General features: G+C 45.6%; 1 protein-coding gene across 1 annotated transcript in view; it reads right to left on the bottom strand.

Annotated features, from left to right (window-relative positions):
• Positions 1-433: 433 nt before the first annotated feature.
• Positions 434-17842, bottom strand: part of LOC136652987 (vomeronasal type-2 receptor 26-like) — a 32429-nt gene continuing 15020 nt past the window's right edge. Inside the window, exons 6-11 of the mRNA XM_066629913.1 lie at positions 14413-14481; positions 12796-13035; positions 5427-5510; positions 4313-4546; positions 2495-2621; positions 434-1335 (exon numbers count right to left, since the gene is read on the bottom strand). Coding sequence (XP_066486010.1) covers positions 434-1335; positions 2495-2621; positions 4313-4546; positions 5427-5510; positions 12796-13035; positions 14413-14481 — 1656 coding nt within the window. The remainder of the gene's footprint in view (positions 1336-2494; positions 2622-4312; positions 4547-5426; positions 5511-12795; positions 13036-14412; positions 14482-17842) is intronic.

Here is a 17842-nt window from a genome sequence, read left to right as displayed (position 1 = left end):
TTGATCCACTTCCCCTGAGTAAGGAAAGTAGCTGTGCTACAAGATTCTATGACAGCTGTAGAGCTGGTACAGAAATGGAGAGTCCCGTGTTGGACCTCACATACCTACAAAGGGCACAGGATCTGGTGGAGCCGAGCTCCACCAGTCCAGCCCTCCTCCTGCCTTGTGCCTCCCCTGCCACACCTCATCCCCGCCCTCCACCTGCCTCCCACCACACAGCAATGCTTCCTTCCTGCCTCTACCCACACCCACACTCACCTATCTGCCAGCAGGTTTGTTTGTTTGTTTGTTTATGGAATTTATACCCTGCTTTTCTATCCCAACAAAGGGAACTCAAGGTTGCTACCAAGAACGTGAAATAGTGGAGAGTGATCGAATATGTGGGCTATATCTACTTCCAGATAATACAAAATAAAAGATATGAAACACATACTTAGTGATTTCTTCTTCTGAGCTGATCCTTGCTGTTCTGTTCAGGCCTCAGGATAATTATGTAGCATTTGGGGAGAAAGATACAGCCCAGCAACCCAGCACTGGAGGCCAAGATGGAGAAGATCTCCACAGCCACCATGTACTTTCCCTTGGTGCTCAGGTAAGGCGGGATAAAGGACAACCACACACTACAAAACACCAACATACTGAAAGTGATGAACTTGGCTTCATTGAAACTGTTTGGCAACTTCCTGGCTTGGAAAGCCACAGTGAAGCTGACAGCAGCCAGAAATCCCAGGTATCCCAGAACACAATAAAACATAGTGATGGAGCCTTCATTGCACTCCACCACAGTTTCTTCAGCCAGAGAGTCCGTGTCCAAATCTGGAAATGGAGGGGCAGTGCAGAGCCACACAGCACAAATGGTGGCTTGAATGAGGGAGCAAACAAGTATAATGGAGTTGGCCAGTCTTTTCCCCACCCATTTCCTCATCCTGGATCCTGGCTTGGTGGCCATGAAAGCCAGAACCACAGTGATGGTTTTAGCCAAGATGCAAGAAACAGCCACTGAGAAGACAAGGCCAAAAGAAGTTTGTCGTAAAAAACAGGTCACTGCATGAGGCTGGCCAATGAATAGCAAGGAGCAGAGGAAGCAGAGCAATAAGGAGACAAGGAGAGAGTAGGTGAGGTCTCGATTGTTGGCTTTGATGATGGGAGTGTCCTTGTTCTTGATGAAAATCCTCAGCACCAAAACTGTGATCAGAGAGAAAGACAAAGCCAAGACACTTAATGTCATTCCCAAGGGTTCTGTGAAAGAGAGGAAATGGAAGACTTTGGGGAGGCATTGATCTTGGTTCTTGTTTGGAAACTGACCTTCTGGACATTTGACACAGTCATCCATGTCTGAAAAAATAAACAAATGTAAGTTTGATGTATCTGTTATAATATTCTCTTCCTATATCATCCCATGCCTAACTAAGTGGATGGTCCCACCTCTAATTCATGTTTGAATAGAACAGTCTTTGAAATGTCGTTTTTTCTCAAATGTCAGAAAACAGAACAATTGTACAGCCTGCAGTGGCCTCTTTGGACAGCAAATATAGAATATTGAGCTCTACTATGTGATCTAAAATATCCTTCCCAGCTAAAGAATTCTGCTATACTTGTCGGGTTCAATATGACTGTGGGTGAGGAATTGATGGCCAATAAAGAAGCAATGCTAAAAAGAAATTGCTTTTTTATGTAAAGTGCAGCATCTTCCGGGTTTTAAAAACAGGGGAAATAGAAATTTTAAAATCCATCATGGGATATCAGTGAAAGGAAAGTTCAAACCATGGGAGAAGACTTATTATGGGGGACAATACTATAGTAAAATGTGCTTTGGGTGCGAAAGGTGCCCAATAGTGACTGAAAAGGGTCAGAACAAGAAATGAGATTGACTGCTTAAAATCCTCGTCCTTCCTCAGTGGTGAAGAGCCCAACTAGCAGCTAATTTTGCTACTATTAAATTTGAAAGAGAGAATCACATAGTTGTCAAGCAGGTGTTTCTTGTAACATTTGATTTAACTCAATTTTTCCCTCCTTCACTTGTAAGTGATATGAATGGGAGAGAATCAGCCACCATTCACAGGTTTTTGGCTTTTGAGTGTGGTGCAGTGCGGCGAGTGGAGGCGTCGAGGGTGTGGCAAGCGCAACTCCTGTGTCATCTGCCTGCCCCCCCCAAGGTTCACCATTGCCCCAGAGGCCTCTTAGGGCACAATCCTAACCAGGTCTACTCAGACGTAAGTCCTATTTTGTTCAGTGGGGCTTACTCTTAGGAAGGTGTGGTTAGGATTGCAGCCTTAAACGTACTCTAGCCAAAGAGCTGTTGTAAATCTTAAGAGGCACACTGGGAACCAGGCAGCCCACGGAGAGGTAGGTAAAATTGCTTCTGTTAGGCTGCCTTTTCCCCGGCTGGCTCATAGCATGAAGAGTTTTAAAGCATAAAACTAGGAAAAAGGGGATACTTTGGAGTGATGTTATAACATGAACGATTCATTACACTGCACATTTTGTCTCCCACCTGTCTGACAAGAAATCTTCCCTTCTGGACATAGATCACAATCATAGCAACAAAACGGCTTCCCTTCTTTCTTTTTTCTGCTGTAACCTGGAGAGCAGTGGTCATTGCATAGAGCAGTGGGCAGCACCTATGCATGGAAAGAGAAGAGAGTTTACTCCTTTGGCTAGTGAGAAAGTACTATTCTTCTCTAAGACCAAACTATTTTTTTCTTTGATAGGGTTGGGGTGGGTTATAGCTGAATGGAAGCAAACAAGAACAGGAATTTTGGAAATTCAGAACCAGAAGTGTGAACCCAACTTAAGAAGCAATGAACTCAACTTGAAGTTGGCTGTTGAAGCACACGAACTCCTCATGATCAGAATATTTTTTTAGTCTACTACTACAGTCTCATTAAAGGATTCAGCCATTCACTGATGGAATCATCCAGGGTATTCATAGCCCCATCCTGTGCTTCCCAGGACCCAGGGCTGCAGCGGCACTGAAATGGCTACTGCTGCATCCTGTGAGGCTGAGAAGAAGCGTGGGGTCTACTCCACGTATGTGAGATTATGCTCCCTCACCCTGTGTAATCCCAGGTGGCCCCAATGGTTCTCCTCAGATTTGTGCCCACTATTGTGTGGATTCAAAGAACCATGCCAGATCTCCCAAGCAGGGAGGGGGGATAGAAAAGGGTGGCAGGGCCTTCCGTCTTCAACCCTACCCACTTCGTTCCCCTCTGCCATGCTTTCTTCCACCCTTCCCCCAACTGGAACATGCCCCCCACCACAACTTAACTCTGCCATCAGGCGCATGCATGAAGCTCCGGGTGGCGGTTGTTTCTATTCTACCCAGCGATGGCTCATGCTGAGCTGGTACCCAAGCCAGCCCAACGGTAAGTGTCGTGAGGGCCTTTAGATCAGGCCCTCAGTCAGAAACTTCTCTAATAGATGTGGAAATAACTGCCAAAATACTTGCACCAAAGATAAAAATCCTACTATGGAGAGGTATGGCAGCCTTGAGCAGAGGGCATTATTCTGAGTGGTAAATTCTAGGACTGGTTTTTGCAGACAAGATACCCCAGCAAAAAAGCTTGCATGACACAATGAACAGCAGCCAGAGAAAATCTTGTTGCCTGGATAAAGATAGTATAGAACTCTTCTAAATAAATAAAGAGAGGCAGGGTTGGTGTCAGATGTTCTGGACTAATTTGCAGGCATGACCAGATAGCAAAGATGTCAGAGATCAACCAATAGCGGAGCTGTGCAGAGGAACATGACTACATACCAAAGGCTGTCCCCTGAACCCACAGCATTGGTAGCACAAAATGTACCATCATGTGGTAAGCAGGGGTATGATGGGAGATCTAGTTGAGCGTTTTCCTCCAGGACCCCTGGCAACTTTTCTGATCTGGAGATCAGTAGACAAGTGTGACCCTGTCAAGCCTCATAGCTCAGTGACGGATACCAAGCTATTAATGCAAACAGGACTGAGTTCATTCTCAACATCTCTAGACAAAGAAATATCAGTAGCAATGTCTGAGATGATTCACAGCCCAATACTGACTAAGTGCAGGGGTGGGAGAAGGTGGGGTAGGGAAGGGAGGGTGGAATGAGATGAGGGGATGGCAGCAATAGGTGGGGTCAGAAGATTGAGACTACGAGTTATAAATTCTATACTAAATTCTACATACTGATTTTGCGATTCCTTACAAAAAAGTAAGTTCTTTCGAAAGCATTGCTTAGAAGACTGGGAGGGAATACCAAGGGTCAAGGTGATCAGGATTTAATGCTGGTACATTTCCCATTTAGCTTTCCATCTTCCAGCTGAATCATACCCTACCTGATTGAATGCGCTGGGCCATGTGATGGTATCATCATTAATGGTGAATTCTTTGCCTGGGGTAACTTGAGGATCCATCATTCCTGTCTTCATTCTCAAGAAGGACTGGTTGGGGAAAGTCACCCAGTTGATCAGATCAAATCCAGCTGCTAATTCACCCTCCTCATCAAAAGACACCGTGTCTCCAGCACTGTTGTTAAATGAGATGCTTCTCAGGAATAAGTGAAGCTGGATTGGAAGGGGTCAAGGAAAACATTATAAATGATTTGTGTTTTCAGGGGAGGGACTTTTGTGTAATTGAAAGGACCACATAGTAAAACCAAAATGTTCAGCACACGTCACCTCTGTTTCCACTGAATTCCTATTTGTCAGCAAATATTGTGTTTGTCTTTGTGGGGGAAGAGGGAACGACATTAATGGCAGCTAGCACTTCCAGAACTTTCTGGAATCTTTTTTCTGATGGGAACTGGGGTTAGGATTTTAATTCCAAAATTCCTGGCAAAATATTGATAGTTTCAAAAAAATAAATATTTATTTACTTTCTTTGAAGTGAACCCTCTGAGGGTCTTCTCAAGGACAGAAAGGATCAACATAGCATCTCTTTCATACCACAGTAGAAATCTAGTGTCACAGTCTGGGAAGAGCCCATCACCCACCCACCCCTTCAAAGCCAAGTACTTTGCTGTAAGGGAAAAGCTTGCAGATGGAAGTCCTGCAACAGTTCAGTTTGAGTGCTCCGAAAAGGGTCAAAGTTTTGTGAATGCTTTGGAGGCTTTGGCAGCATTTGAATCATTGCCTCTCATATACTCTAGCCTTTCTGAGCATTTAGTTAGAATATGCACAAATACATGACCCCCATTTTGAGTCAAAGGCTGCAAAGACTTTGAGTCAAAGACTGCAACAATATAACAATATAACAATAGTTATAGCCTAACTTTGGATAGCAAAGTTAGTCATGAGTCAGTTCCACTGATTTTACACACCACATCCATAGTGATACGTAACCAACTGTGGAACAGAAAACAAAATAGATGAGGCTCCTAAAAAGCTGGATTGACAAAATCCATTATAATGTTCGGGCAGTAGAATCCTACCTTAGACTAGGCTGCCCTACCTCCAGCCGTGAAAGTAGGCTGATGGCGGAGGTGGAGACTGGTGGAGTAGGCAGAACAGAGTAGGAGAAGGAATGGGGAAGTTTCTACAAGGGGAGCAGGTGGGAGGCAGAACAGGATGGGGGTGGATCTAGGGGTGGATGTAGACAGCACCTACATGCGTCTGAACCTAATCACATTCCCCATCCCTTTCAAACTTCCTGGCTCGCCTCAGATGTCCACAAGAAAAATAGGACTCACAGATCAGAGGCATTCTGTTGGGGCAATGGAAGTTTGCCTTGTGGCAAGAGAACAAGAGTTGCCTCAGCTCAAGGAGGCTTCCTGATGTATCCCCTGCAGTGTAAAGCTCAGGCTCCATTGGCTCAGCTGCATAAGCTGGGGGGATTCAGTTAGGATTCAGATCTTAGTTGTCTTCTAACATCCCCATAGACAAGGAAGCCAATTTGCAACATTACCTGAGACCATTGTGGATGTGGGGAAGAGAGCCTGCATTTGTCTACCACGGATCTGTGCTCGGCCCTGAATGAGAACATCTTCTGCAATGCATGCGCTACAGCGTGAACCGCATTGTAGATGCTGTAGCTTTGGCCAGTCATGCTCATTTCAAAAAGGGTCCCTGGGAGGTCCTCCAACCTCTCTTGACCAGTGCATGGATCTCTGCTGTCCTCGCCATCATCCGAATGAGAAAATGAGCAGTCAAAAGCCCCTTCCCAGAAGTTCCTGATGAAGTCATCTCCTTCTTGTGACTTTGGATGTAGAGATTGAAGGAACTCTGAAAACCCCAGCACTCTGTTGGAGTGAATGGCAAAAGACAGGGCACCATGGAAGACCTGTATGTCAAAATCCCTGTGCACTGTCAGTGATGAGAAATCCCACTGGCTGGTCAATATCCACACTTTACCAACAAAAGACACTGTCATACCTTCTAGTAGGGTATATAAATATATCACCCATTTCAAACCTGTTGTGGTCTGAAAGTCGGCATTGAGAACATAGACTGTGACTTCAGAATTTATTAGTTCCAGGATCTCAGCCACATGGGGGTTTATTACATCTGTGGTCTCTAGTATTTCTGCCGTCTCTGTAAATTGAGAGAGTGCTGGTATTCTTTTACTAAAGGCTGCACAGATGCCATGTTCAGAAAGCATTTTCAACATGGTGCGCACAAATTTTTCTCCATTATCATCATTGTAAGTAACAACCCCGACCCAAGTCCACTGGAAATGCTGAAGTAAATGGACAATCCCTCTGTACTGATGGGATTCATTGGGGACCATCCGATAAAAGGAAGGAAGCTGCATTTTAACATTCTTCACTGGAGCAAGTGCACAGTAGGCAATCTAGGAAAGAAGAATTACTATTATACCAGGAGAAGAACTGATACAAAATATTTATGAATCTGATCAAATAAAGTGCTGATATGAAAACCTAGTTTGAAATAAAGTAATATGTTACTGGGAGATGAGCCGATATGGATATTTTACCTTAAGTTGTTTAGGACGCAATCCAACCCTTCACTTGTTCCGGTGCAAGTCATGTTTACGCCTCTTCCGGAGGAAGCTGGATTGGCACTCAGAAGAGCACGGGCCTGCAGAGGCTGATGCAAGCCTCCGTGCCGGCTTCCTCCACAAGTCTTGTGTTGACCTGGCATTCCTGGGTGGAGGGAGGGCGAGGGGAGGGCAAGCTGTGGGCCACCCTGGGGGTGAGTGGGTAGGTAGGGATTGAGAGGTCGGGGTGGGATCCGGCAGTTATGCCGGATCCCAAATCCCATACCCGGGGAGAACAGAGTGGCTTCAAGCCGCTCCACTCTCCACGAACTTGTATCACCTGAGGAGGTGGCACAAGTTCAAGGAGACCCATTGGGCCAAAGGCGCCTTACCCAGGGGTAAAGGGAAAAGTTTCCCCTTGCTTCTGGTTGAGCCGCCTTGGGCCCCTATCCTGTGCTGGATACAGTGCAAGATAGGATTGTGCCCTTAGTTTAAAACTGCTCCACCTTTTCTAACCTCATGGAAATCTCAAGGCAGCTTTCTGGCCTTATTAGGAAGATGACTAAGGGCCCAATCCTATCCCATTTTCCAGTGCCGGTGCAACTGTACCAATGAGGCATGCACTGCATCCTATGGTGGGGAGGCAGTCACAGAGGCTCCTCAAGGTAAGGGAATGTTCGTTCCCTTACCTTGGAGCTGCATTGATGCTGGAAAGTTGGATAGGATTGGGCCCGAATAATCAACACCAAATAAACAGAGTCTCAAAAAGAAATGATCAACTATGCCCACTGTTATTACCAAGTTGACCTAGAACCCCATCCTTTGCTTGTGTGCTCAAAAGTAAATCCCATTATAGTCAAAGCTTACTTTCTTATAGCTTACTTTCAGGTAACTGTGGGTAGGATTACAGTCCTATTGTGGTTGCTGAGTCAATTGACTGGATTCATTCCCCAAATTAATGAAATAGGTAGGCACAAGTAATGTGGCATTATATAACTGAAATTGTTTGGAGCATAAAGAAAACTTTGAACATAAAGCAAAAACCAGTGGAAGGCTTGCTGAAACATAAGAAGTTTGTCTGCCCTTTCAGAGCAGAAGCAAGTAGAGGGACAGCCCTTTTCTCAACCAGAACAGAATTTGACAGGCTAGGAGCTGCAACAAAGAAGGGTCTGGCATGAGCTGCCACCAACTATATTTTCGTTAAAATAGAAACATTAAAACATTAACTTTTGCAGCACGTAAACTTGCATCAGTTTCTTTCTTTATACCAGGGGTCTCCAGACGTTTTGGCCAGAGGGCCACATGAAATATCTGGCGCAGTACTGAGGGCTGGAAAAAAAATTAAATGTAAAATTTAAATAAATAAATTAGAGATGGAACTTAGATGAATGAATAAATGAATGAGTGGGCTCATTCACTCAGCCTCTCCGGCCCTCAGAACATCCTCCAGATGCAATCAGAGCACAGCTCTGGTCATGTTCAGTCGAGTGGGCCAGAGGCTTTCAGGAGACAAGAGGCTGGCCGCAGGCCGGATAGAGGCTTACTGCGGGCCGCATCTGGCCCCCGGGCCAGGGTTTGGAGACCCCTGCTTTACACCAATTAAATGTTTGATTTTATTGTTATTCACAGGGGAACACTCAGTGAACTCAACCTGTAAGATCATTTGTGTTAATGATATACAACATGTCAGACAGACAGAAAATAGTTGTTCTCTATTTGCATGCATGTGTGTTCATGTGCTATCAGCTGCAGAACTAGTGCTGGACAAACAGAGCAAGTGCCCTGGCGCTGAGCCCGCACAATTCTAGGACCTTTTGGCAATCCTTACTGAGGCCCCCGACACAGTTGAAAACTGTACTTCTGGTCTTCTGGAAGTGCAGTTTAAGACTGCAGGGGAGGCTTCCCCAGTTGGTCCTAGAGTCACACAAGGCTATGTCGCACTTTGAAGGTGGGGAGGTGGCATTTCATGAAGAGTGGCATTTCACACAGGAGGGTGGCATCGCAGACCTCTGCCCCATTGTCCAGCACTGTGTGTGATATGCACAAGACTCTAACATTTTCTGCACTTTAATAGCTTCCTTGAGTTGGGCAGACAGCCTAAAATATTGTAGTAAATTTAATCTACTATTAGTTACTCGAAATTTATTGTAAGCACTGCGTACAGCGAACTTCAGTGTCAAGCAAGTCTGCTCAAGCTTGGCAGAGTTCTTTCTCCCACCTTCTGTTCTTTAAGGTGGAGGTATCCAGCCCAGTTTGTTCTGGAGAGTTGATATTAAAACCTCGAATAAGGTCACAATCCCTAGTTGGTTATCTGGATCCAGAGTAGACAACTGGAACATGTCCTCAGTTTGTAGTAGTGTGCAAAAGGACTCTTTAGTGGCTGCATCCCATTTAATTCTTTTAATTGTGTCAGGGTGACCGTCCTCCACCTGAGAGTGGGAATTGTGGTAGCAATCTGAGAAGTAGGCCAAATCACATATTAAGGGTAAATGGTCACTAGACTGTGGGTATCCAATTCTAAAATTCACTATCTGTGGGAGAAAATAAAAGGGAACCAGAATGTAATCAATAACACTCATACCTCTAGTTGAAATATGGGTATACTCTCCTTTATCCCCCAGATAATCTAGGCCATTTAACCAAGTGAGGCCGTTGGTAATACAGAATTTAGCCAAAAGAAGCCCAGCTGCATTAATTGTTCTGTCTTTTGACTGCCTTTCAGAGAAACGAATCTCTGATAAGGTCATATCAGTAGGCAGATCTAGGATTTGATGGAAGATGTCGTTATTGTGTCCCACCCTGGCGTTAAAATCCGCAGAAATTATTGGTACGAGAGAAGGAAATTTGCCAGTCAATTCATTAAACATGCCACTAAAATATACCCACTGCTTTTCAGTTGCCGCTTTGTCATTGAAAGGTGGCATGTACACATTTATAACCATAAGGCTTTGATGTGGCAGCCTCAGCTTAATTGCCTGGATTTTACAATAGCTATCGGCCATAAACACCAACGCATTCTTAAAAACAGGTTTCACTAATATGGCGAGACCGCCAGCAGGACGACCTTTTGCTGCGCTCTTCCGTGCTGGTAGTGATGTTACGGAGAACCCTTCAAACTCAATGGGTAAGGTAGCCCATGTTTCCTGTAGCAATATAACATCTCTATCCCTTAGGATTTCATCTAGCACTTTCTCCCGTGACTTTGCTGACTAGCCAGCGATATTCCAAGACAGGATTTTCAGTTGACCTTGGAGGGCTTCAGGGAGTCGATGTGGAAGCAGTCAGTCTGATGGAATTAAGGGAATTTGAATTTCTGAGCCCCTCTGCATGCTTGAGGCAGGTGGTTGTAGCTCTGGCTCAAGCATAATGGTCTCCGGCAATCTTAGCTTGGTTTCCAATCGATCCGGCAGATTTGTCTCTTCTAGAGCATTGCCTGTTGCTGCTATGGCTGGGTTTCCATCAGGAACAAGATGGATCAATGGTTGTTGACTTGGTTGGATATCCACTGTTGAAAGCTGGGAGAGTTGTGCCATGGGTTCCTCTAAAACAGTAGAGGCAGGTTGCTGTTTAATTTGAATAGATGTATTGGGCATCTCCATCACCACGCCCTCCATTTTATCATCTAGACAGCAGTGTTCGCTATCGATGGCCTCTTTTGGTGGAGGGAGCAGATGGTTAAGGGGCTGTTTCTCACACTCAAAAGCCCAGGCTGAGCCAACAGGAGGTGGCACTGTAGAGGGAGAGCCCCCAAGACAGAGGGAGTAAGGCATGCTTCCCCTGACTGGGGACTCCTGATGCATCTCAGTCTGATAGGTCGGCCTTAAGAAAGGGTCTATGTCTGAGGAAACCATTGGAGAGTCCCGTGGAGAAGATGTGGTCTCACATGAAGTAAGGGGATGTGTCGTCTGCATCATATCCGACAGCTCCTTCCAGAGCATTTCCACTTTCTGCACAGTCTGTTGTTGTTCCTGATGAGGTAAGATTCTGAATGCCTCCAGGGCCTCCCTAGTCAGCTTGACCTCATCCACATCCGGTTGAGGCAACTGGTCTGTAAGCTGGGAGCTTATATTACAGTTGAAAAAAATCAGATTTTGCAAATGGCTACATTGTTTGTAAGGGGTCAAAGGACAAACCTTGGGGGGCTTGTCTAAGCCCCCTCAGTTAGAGGCTGTGAGTTGCATGGTGAATGAAGCAAATCTGGGGCAAGAAGAGCTGTTATGTTGTTGAAGTGAGGGTATGGAGCCAGCAGCAGTCCCGGACGATTAGTCATTTCTCCCACTTTGGTTGTTAGAGGGAGACTAAAGCTCCCTTGTGGTTTTCCAAAGCACAATTCTTTTGCCATAGAGTCTTGGACCATTTTAGCAGCTTCTATAATAGAATTTGACAGCTTTTTTGATGGTGGACTCAGTCCTATAGAGATATCAGACTCCATCGGCTCACTCGCCTCACTTGTCATCTCAGATACCAGATCTTTTCCTTCATGTCCACAGTTGAGTTGTCTACTTTGTTCTAAGAGACTGTCCAATCTTATCTGCAGATCCTCCAGTTCATCACGCCCATGTACTTGATGTCTATCCTTCACAGTAGCTTGTCTTGCAGATACTGTACCATGAAGATCTGAATTGCATGATGCTGGCATATCTGTCTTCCCAGTGATGTTAACTTCTACATGCTTAGCTTTTTCCCTGATTAATGATCTGATGCCTAGCTCTTTAAAAATGCACTGAGGGAAGATATCAAATCTTCTGAGCCACTGTGCTGCGTGAAATATCTGCTGGGGCACACTTGTTGAGCAGAAGTCAAGAAAAAGTCTTTTATACGTTGACTGGGCGGGTAAGAAATAAAAATACTTTATATCCGAATGAACAACCTAAAAGTTCAAAAGTTGGAAAGAGAACGGAGTATTGTTTCTTTAGAAAAAGTTGGGAAAGAACACGGAGTATGGTTTCCAAAGGTGGGCATCTCTTCTGGGGACGTGAATTAGTATCTGATTGTTTTGGAATAATTGCTGCACTTTCCTTTGTTTTCCGTGTTGTGCGCTGCTATAGTCTGTTGTGTCTGGTATGGAGGAGGATGATTTAATGGCGTCCTCGGCGTTAATTACTGGAGGTTGGAACCTGGCAGCATTCAGAGTTAGCTGAGATGGATTCTGAATCATGGCTTCTAGTTGCCCCTCTATTTTGTTTCGGCGACCTAGTATCACTAGCAGTGACTCTGCAGATATAAAACAGATTTCTCCTAATTGTTGGAAAGTGCAATCTGCGGCAGACTGCCTTATCTGGGCACCATTAGTCTTATGATTCTGTCCGGGAGAGGTTTGTTTCCCAACTTTTCTAGCTTTCCCCCTTCATTCAACTGGACACAATCTGCTAATAGGCACCCCTATTGCTGAGTCATCTGAAGATTCCACAGGTTCAGTTGCCATTGCAGTAAGACTAATATTTGTACTTACAGCACACTCAGATCCAGTGGGGGTGGAGGAGGGGAAGAAGCTCTCCATTCTCAGTTGTTTCTTTTTTCTCTTCTTCAGGTTTCCCCTTTCTAGGCGATCTGGGCAATCTGTGCACGGGCTTTTCCTCTGTCTTTTCCTCCCTTTGGCAGGCGTTCGGATCTTGTTAGTCATGTTTGCTGTTCAAACATGTATAGAGATAATTGAGCAAGAGATACTGACTCCTCTCTCTTTCTGCACTTTATTTCTTATTCTGTGCTTTCAGGATTTGACTGGAATAGTGGCTTCTGAACTAGCAGCATTTCTTGCTTTTTTTCAAAGAGAGAGAGAGAGAGAGAGAGAGAGAGAGAGAGAGAGAGAGAGAGAGAGAGAGAGATCCTTGCAAGTCAGTTACCTGGGAGGAAGAAAACAGAAATACTAATTTAAGAATTGTACCTGTGGAATCTTGTAGATGCCTAATTGAGTTGCCATGTGAAGGGAGATTTCTGCATCAAGTCCTCCAATGACAGCTATCAGTTCCTTTTGCTTGGCACATTTGAAGTTGGGGACAATCCTTTCCTGGGTGGAAAGAAGTTTCAGGGTGTTCTGGTAAGTCAGTTTTGCATCGTAGTAACTGTCATAGATGTGGAGCCACAGGCTGACATTAGGCAGGAAATTTGGATTCTCATTGATCTCCTTCACAGCAAAGACCAAGGACAGGACATGCTGATAGTTCTTTGGAACTGGACTAAAGGAAGAATTATATTTTGCATGAATCATATGGTCAATCCTTCATGAAGTGTTTATCTGAATGCAGGCTGTAACTAATTTTATGAAAGGCTCAGGTGTTCTTTCAATTGAAGAGATTTCATCCATTTCCAACCCCGATGCCATTGTTGTGCCTTGTATGGGATTTGGCCATCTCCTCCTCCAACTTTGCCTGTAGTATATCCCAGGACAAAAGAACTCTCAAGTTGGGTCTCTGGAAGCTGGAGGGTAGAATCTTTCAAATAATCACTGTCTAGAAGAAGGGGTGCCTAGTTGCTAAGTTTTGCAATAACTGATGGCACCTTTAACTATCCGTGGATACTCTTCAAAAAAAGAAATTTACTCCACCCATTGGAATGGATCTATATTTCAAGCAGAGCTCAGTGATACATAAATATTAAAGCGCCGTGTCATAAAAACAGTTCTAAGAAAAGAGTGTTCATATGATCTGAAATCAATCCATAGAACCCCACATATATAAGAATTTGAATGTAGCTCCTCATATCCAGTTGTCAGATTTACAGTCCAAGCCTAACCCACTTTGATGGTCCACTTACCTTATGCGGGGAAGGGGACAAATGTCCCCAGCCCCCAAGGATCTATTGGGAGATGCAGCATTCTGAGCTGCCCAGAATGCCCTGGGAGCCAGGCAGCTCAGGATTGGGCTGTCAGACTACAAACATACAAACTGATTTATTTCTGAATAGACATACATAGGATTGGGCTGTTACACACAGGCCATATCTCAGTGGTGGAGCAAATGCTTTGCATGCATCCCTATTAGTTTCATGTGGAGCAGAGAAAGATTTTTGTACGAAACTCTAGTTGCGACTTAGCATATCCAGTTCTGAACTGGATAATCTGACTAGATATAAATGATCCACGGAACCCAGAAACACCTGAAGGGCGCAGGAGAGAACTGAAAGACATGAAACAAACTGGCAAAAATGAATCATGTAGATGAAAGTATATTTATACAGTCTTTGAAAGAATCCTGCTCATAAATCTAAGTGCATCTTCCAAAACAAACATAAGCAGACTGTCTTTTGGACATGCCAGTCTGTGCATGACACATTTCTAACTGATCTGAGCTACCAAACATTTTGGATGGTAGAAAAGGATGTCCTTATGTTAGTTCATCGATCAGCCTTGTTTTGGGGTGTTCGCGGAAAGCCATGTCATCAGAGTGGCAAACAAACTGCGATACATTTTCTTCAATGATGAGATCTCCTTTCAGGTGATATTTAAATGGGAGCTGGGAGGGATTATACTGCTGCCATGAACAGAAAGCTTTTTTTTATTTACCTGCAGCCAGCGCTGCAGTCCTGTGGGGTCCAGAGAGCCCTCCGCAGGGCTCCACCTGCCTAACGAAGTCTAAAAATAGGAGGGAAAAGTGAGCTCTTCTGGTTACATTGCAAAAACTAGATGTGCCCATTAAAAAAAAAAATTAGTGTTTTGCATTCACTGGGAGCCCTGTGGAGGCCTCCCCAAACTCCTTGAACCCCAGAATTGCAGTGCTGGCTAAAGGTAAGTTAAAAAAGAAAACCCTCCCGTCCATGGCAACTGCGTGATCTGGCGGATCATGCTGCTGCCTTCCCCATGCCTTGCAACAACTTACTGTATTCCCAATTCCTTTGTAGGAGTTTGGAAGCACAGATGTAGATGAAAGTATATTTATACAAACTTTGAAAGAATCCTGCTCATTAATCTAAGTACATCTTCCAAAACAAGCATAAGCAGACTCTCTTCTGAACATGCCAGTCCTTGAAATACACATTGGTAATTGATCTGATCTGAGCTTCTGAACATTTTGGAGGGTTAAGAAGCATTTCCTTACATTATCATCCTTGTTTTGGGGTGTTCGCTGAAAGAAATGTCACCAAATATGCAGGTAAACTGTGACACAATCGCTCCAATGATCAGTTCTCCACTCTGTTGATACTTCCAGGGGAACTGGGAGGGTTCAGTGACGGCACACAAAGCAGCCTGTGCCTTGTATTCAATTGGAGAAAACTGAAGGCCCAGAATGAGCAGCAGCGCTAACAGAAGCATCTTGGGTGGATCTTGACTCAGAATGCCCAGTTGCTATCGATCATTCACCCTCAACCTGCCTAGAACAAACCCAACTTGTGTGCAGCAATGCTTCCAGAATCTCTTGATGAACTGGGCATATATAGTGGTGGATCGCCCCATCTTCTGCCATGCTGCCAGGACAGCATTGGGCCATAAGTAACCGAAGATGAAAATGGCACCGTTCTCACTGTTCACAGTTTTCAACCCAGGTCTGAGCAGCACAGAGATTATATGTTGATCCATATGTTTGAGGCATTAGAAAAGAGCTGTGGGATTTGCCTAGCGGGAGAATGACTCATAGCAATTGAAGTTAATTATAGGATTGGAAATCATTGCTCAGATGATTGCACTGGGTGACATAATGTTTGCATCAGATGTAGAGGGGGGAAATCCACTTCTTAGATCTTTGAGTGATTTAGGGCCAAACCTACCCATTTTGGCCCCCAACTATGCAGCAAAACCAAAAACATCAACCACTTCATCCTATGGTGGGGGGGGCAGTCACAGAGGTCTCCTTTGTGGCACAAGAGCAGCTACCATGACGCAGGGTGATCTTCTCAGATCTGCTACAGCTAAATAGCTATTGCAAGTTTCCATTGACTTGAGCTGCTGGATTGGGTCCAGGAAAGGAGTCAGGACAGTGGTTCTCAAACTGGGGTGTCACAACGTCCCAGTCTGCAAGCCCTGGGCTCTGCTCCCTTAAGGGCTGGGGAGGGGGAAGGCATCCAGGGGATCGTGCCTCTGATCAGAGTGCAGGGGCACACTTCCACATACCCCTGCCTGCAGCTCCTCTGACCCTGGGAGGCTACTGCAGGCAGGGATGAATGGAAGTGTGCCCCTGCACCCCTCCACAGCAGCATGATGCTGGGAATCGCGTCACTGCGTTCCCCCACCCCTGCCCCTTAAGCAAAGACTTGCAGGCTCTCAAACTCTCCCAGAAAATTTGAGAACCACTGAGTTAGAATATTGGCCACACCAGTGAGGCCAATCCTGCCCCCTGGGACCCGATCAGCCCACCCTGCCTCATTTTGCTACCTCTCTGCCCCAATTCCACCTTCTTGCCACCCCCTCCCACCTCTGCCAATGACTAAGTAGTCAAGGAGCATGAGTGCATTTTCGTGGAAGGGAAGACACAGCCCTTCCCAGTGATGTAGCTGGCAGCGCAGTAAGTTCATGCACTTAAAGAGTGCCTTCTGCAGTAGGCGCCGACTGCTTTACGTAATTCCGCATCGTCACGAGACAGGATCCAAGGACAGGCAGCTCTACTAAGTGTTAAATTGGGCCTATTAGTGGAATAAGAGGGATTCTATTCGCGCAACAGGACGTGAAGAGAAAAAATGGCAACTGAATGGGGAGTTCCTAGAAAGAAGCCACACCTTTTGCCAAACCTAATCCCCTGACCCAGGTCCACATGGACATGTACCAGTGATTATGCTGCTGCATGTCTAATTAGACCCACCCCAGCCATGGAAACCTACCCCCGGATTCTCCTATCCAGGATTTTATGGACTGGCCCCCACTGGATGCAGCAAGTGCCAGATCGCAAAATACTGCCCCCCTCCCCAATACTGGTCGCTTCAGAGCCTCTTGTGACATCCTCTGGCCCTTCAAAAGTCTTCTGAGTCCTCCGGAGTACCTTCCAAAAGCCAGAAGTCATGTTTAACAGCCCTCTGGAGGCTTGAGAAGGATTTCAAAGGGCCAGTAGATCTGAACAGGACAGTTTCTGGTCCTGGACTACAGGATAGGATCTGGTGGATGCTTCTGCCACTGAGATCCACTGCTCTCCTGCCCCTGAACCATCCTGCTCCAGCCATGATCTACCCTCACCACCAGTTGACACATGGAACATGACACAACATCCAGTGGCAGGAGGCTTGGCTTAGTGGGCAGAGCTCTTAGTGTTTAATAAAGCCTCAGGTCCACCCTGAGCCTCTTGTTGATGTTTGTTGTGTTGCATCTGGCCTCCCATCCCAGAAGTCACTGGTGATGATGTCATCATCAGTGATGATGTCATCACTGGCAGTTACTTCCAGTGGTACTTCAAATAGGTGGACCATGTGAAGTGGTATGGTGGAGGAAACCTTGTGAAATATTGTTCTTCACGATTGTTCTAAATTGAGTTGTTTGAATGCCTGTGATTTTGAATGAGTCTGTGGTGAATGAAGCCCCTCGTCTGAATAGAAAAACTTCATGTATGTGTAACCTGTATTGGCTGAGACGGGTAGAAAACCCTTTGTGAGCTGTGAGTGTCGCAAACTAGCTGTAAAGCACATTTGTGGCTGTCAGCAAAAGTCCAGCGACGATGCTAGCTCAGCACCAGAGGATCACTGGTGCTCCGCGGCTCGGTGGTCATGCATACCACTGGGTGGCAGAGAAGTGAGCAGAGGTGTGGGGGGGAGATGGGGTGGAGGTGTTCTGGGGCAGGGGGAGGAGGAGGGTGGGGGAGGAGGAGGCATGCTGGGGGAGGGAGTGGGGCGGGAGGGGGCGGGATCAGTATCTGCAAGGGATCCATTCCAGCCCCCCCTTTCCTACCTTCATCCTCAGCAGCACAAAACAGAGAAGAAAATGGCCACTGCCCCAATCTTCTTCAGACTCACTTTCAGTGAGATAGTGGAGGACTGACCATACTGGCATGCTAGAGTGGGAAAGGAAGCTGGACTAG

Source organism: Tiliqua scincoides, chromosome 5 (genome assembly GCF_035046505.1).
Source record: "Tiliqua scincoides isolate rTilSci1 chromosome 5, rTilSci1.hap2, whole genome shotgun sequence".
NCBI classification, from domain to species: domain Eukaryota; kingdom Metazoa; phylum Chordata; class Lepidosauria; order Squamata; family Scincidae; genus Tiliqua; species Tiliqua scincoides.
This window is presented reverse-complemented; position numbering and strand designations above follow the sequence as displayed.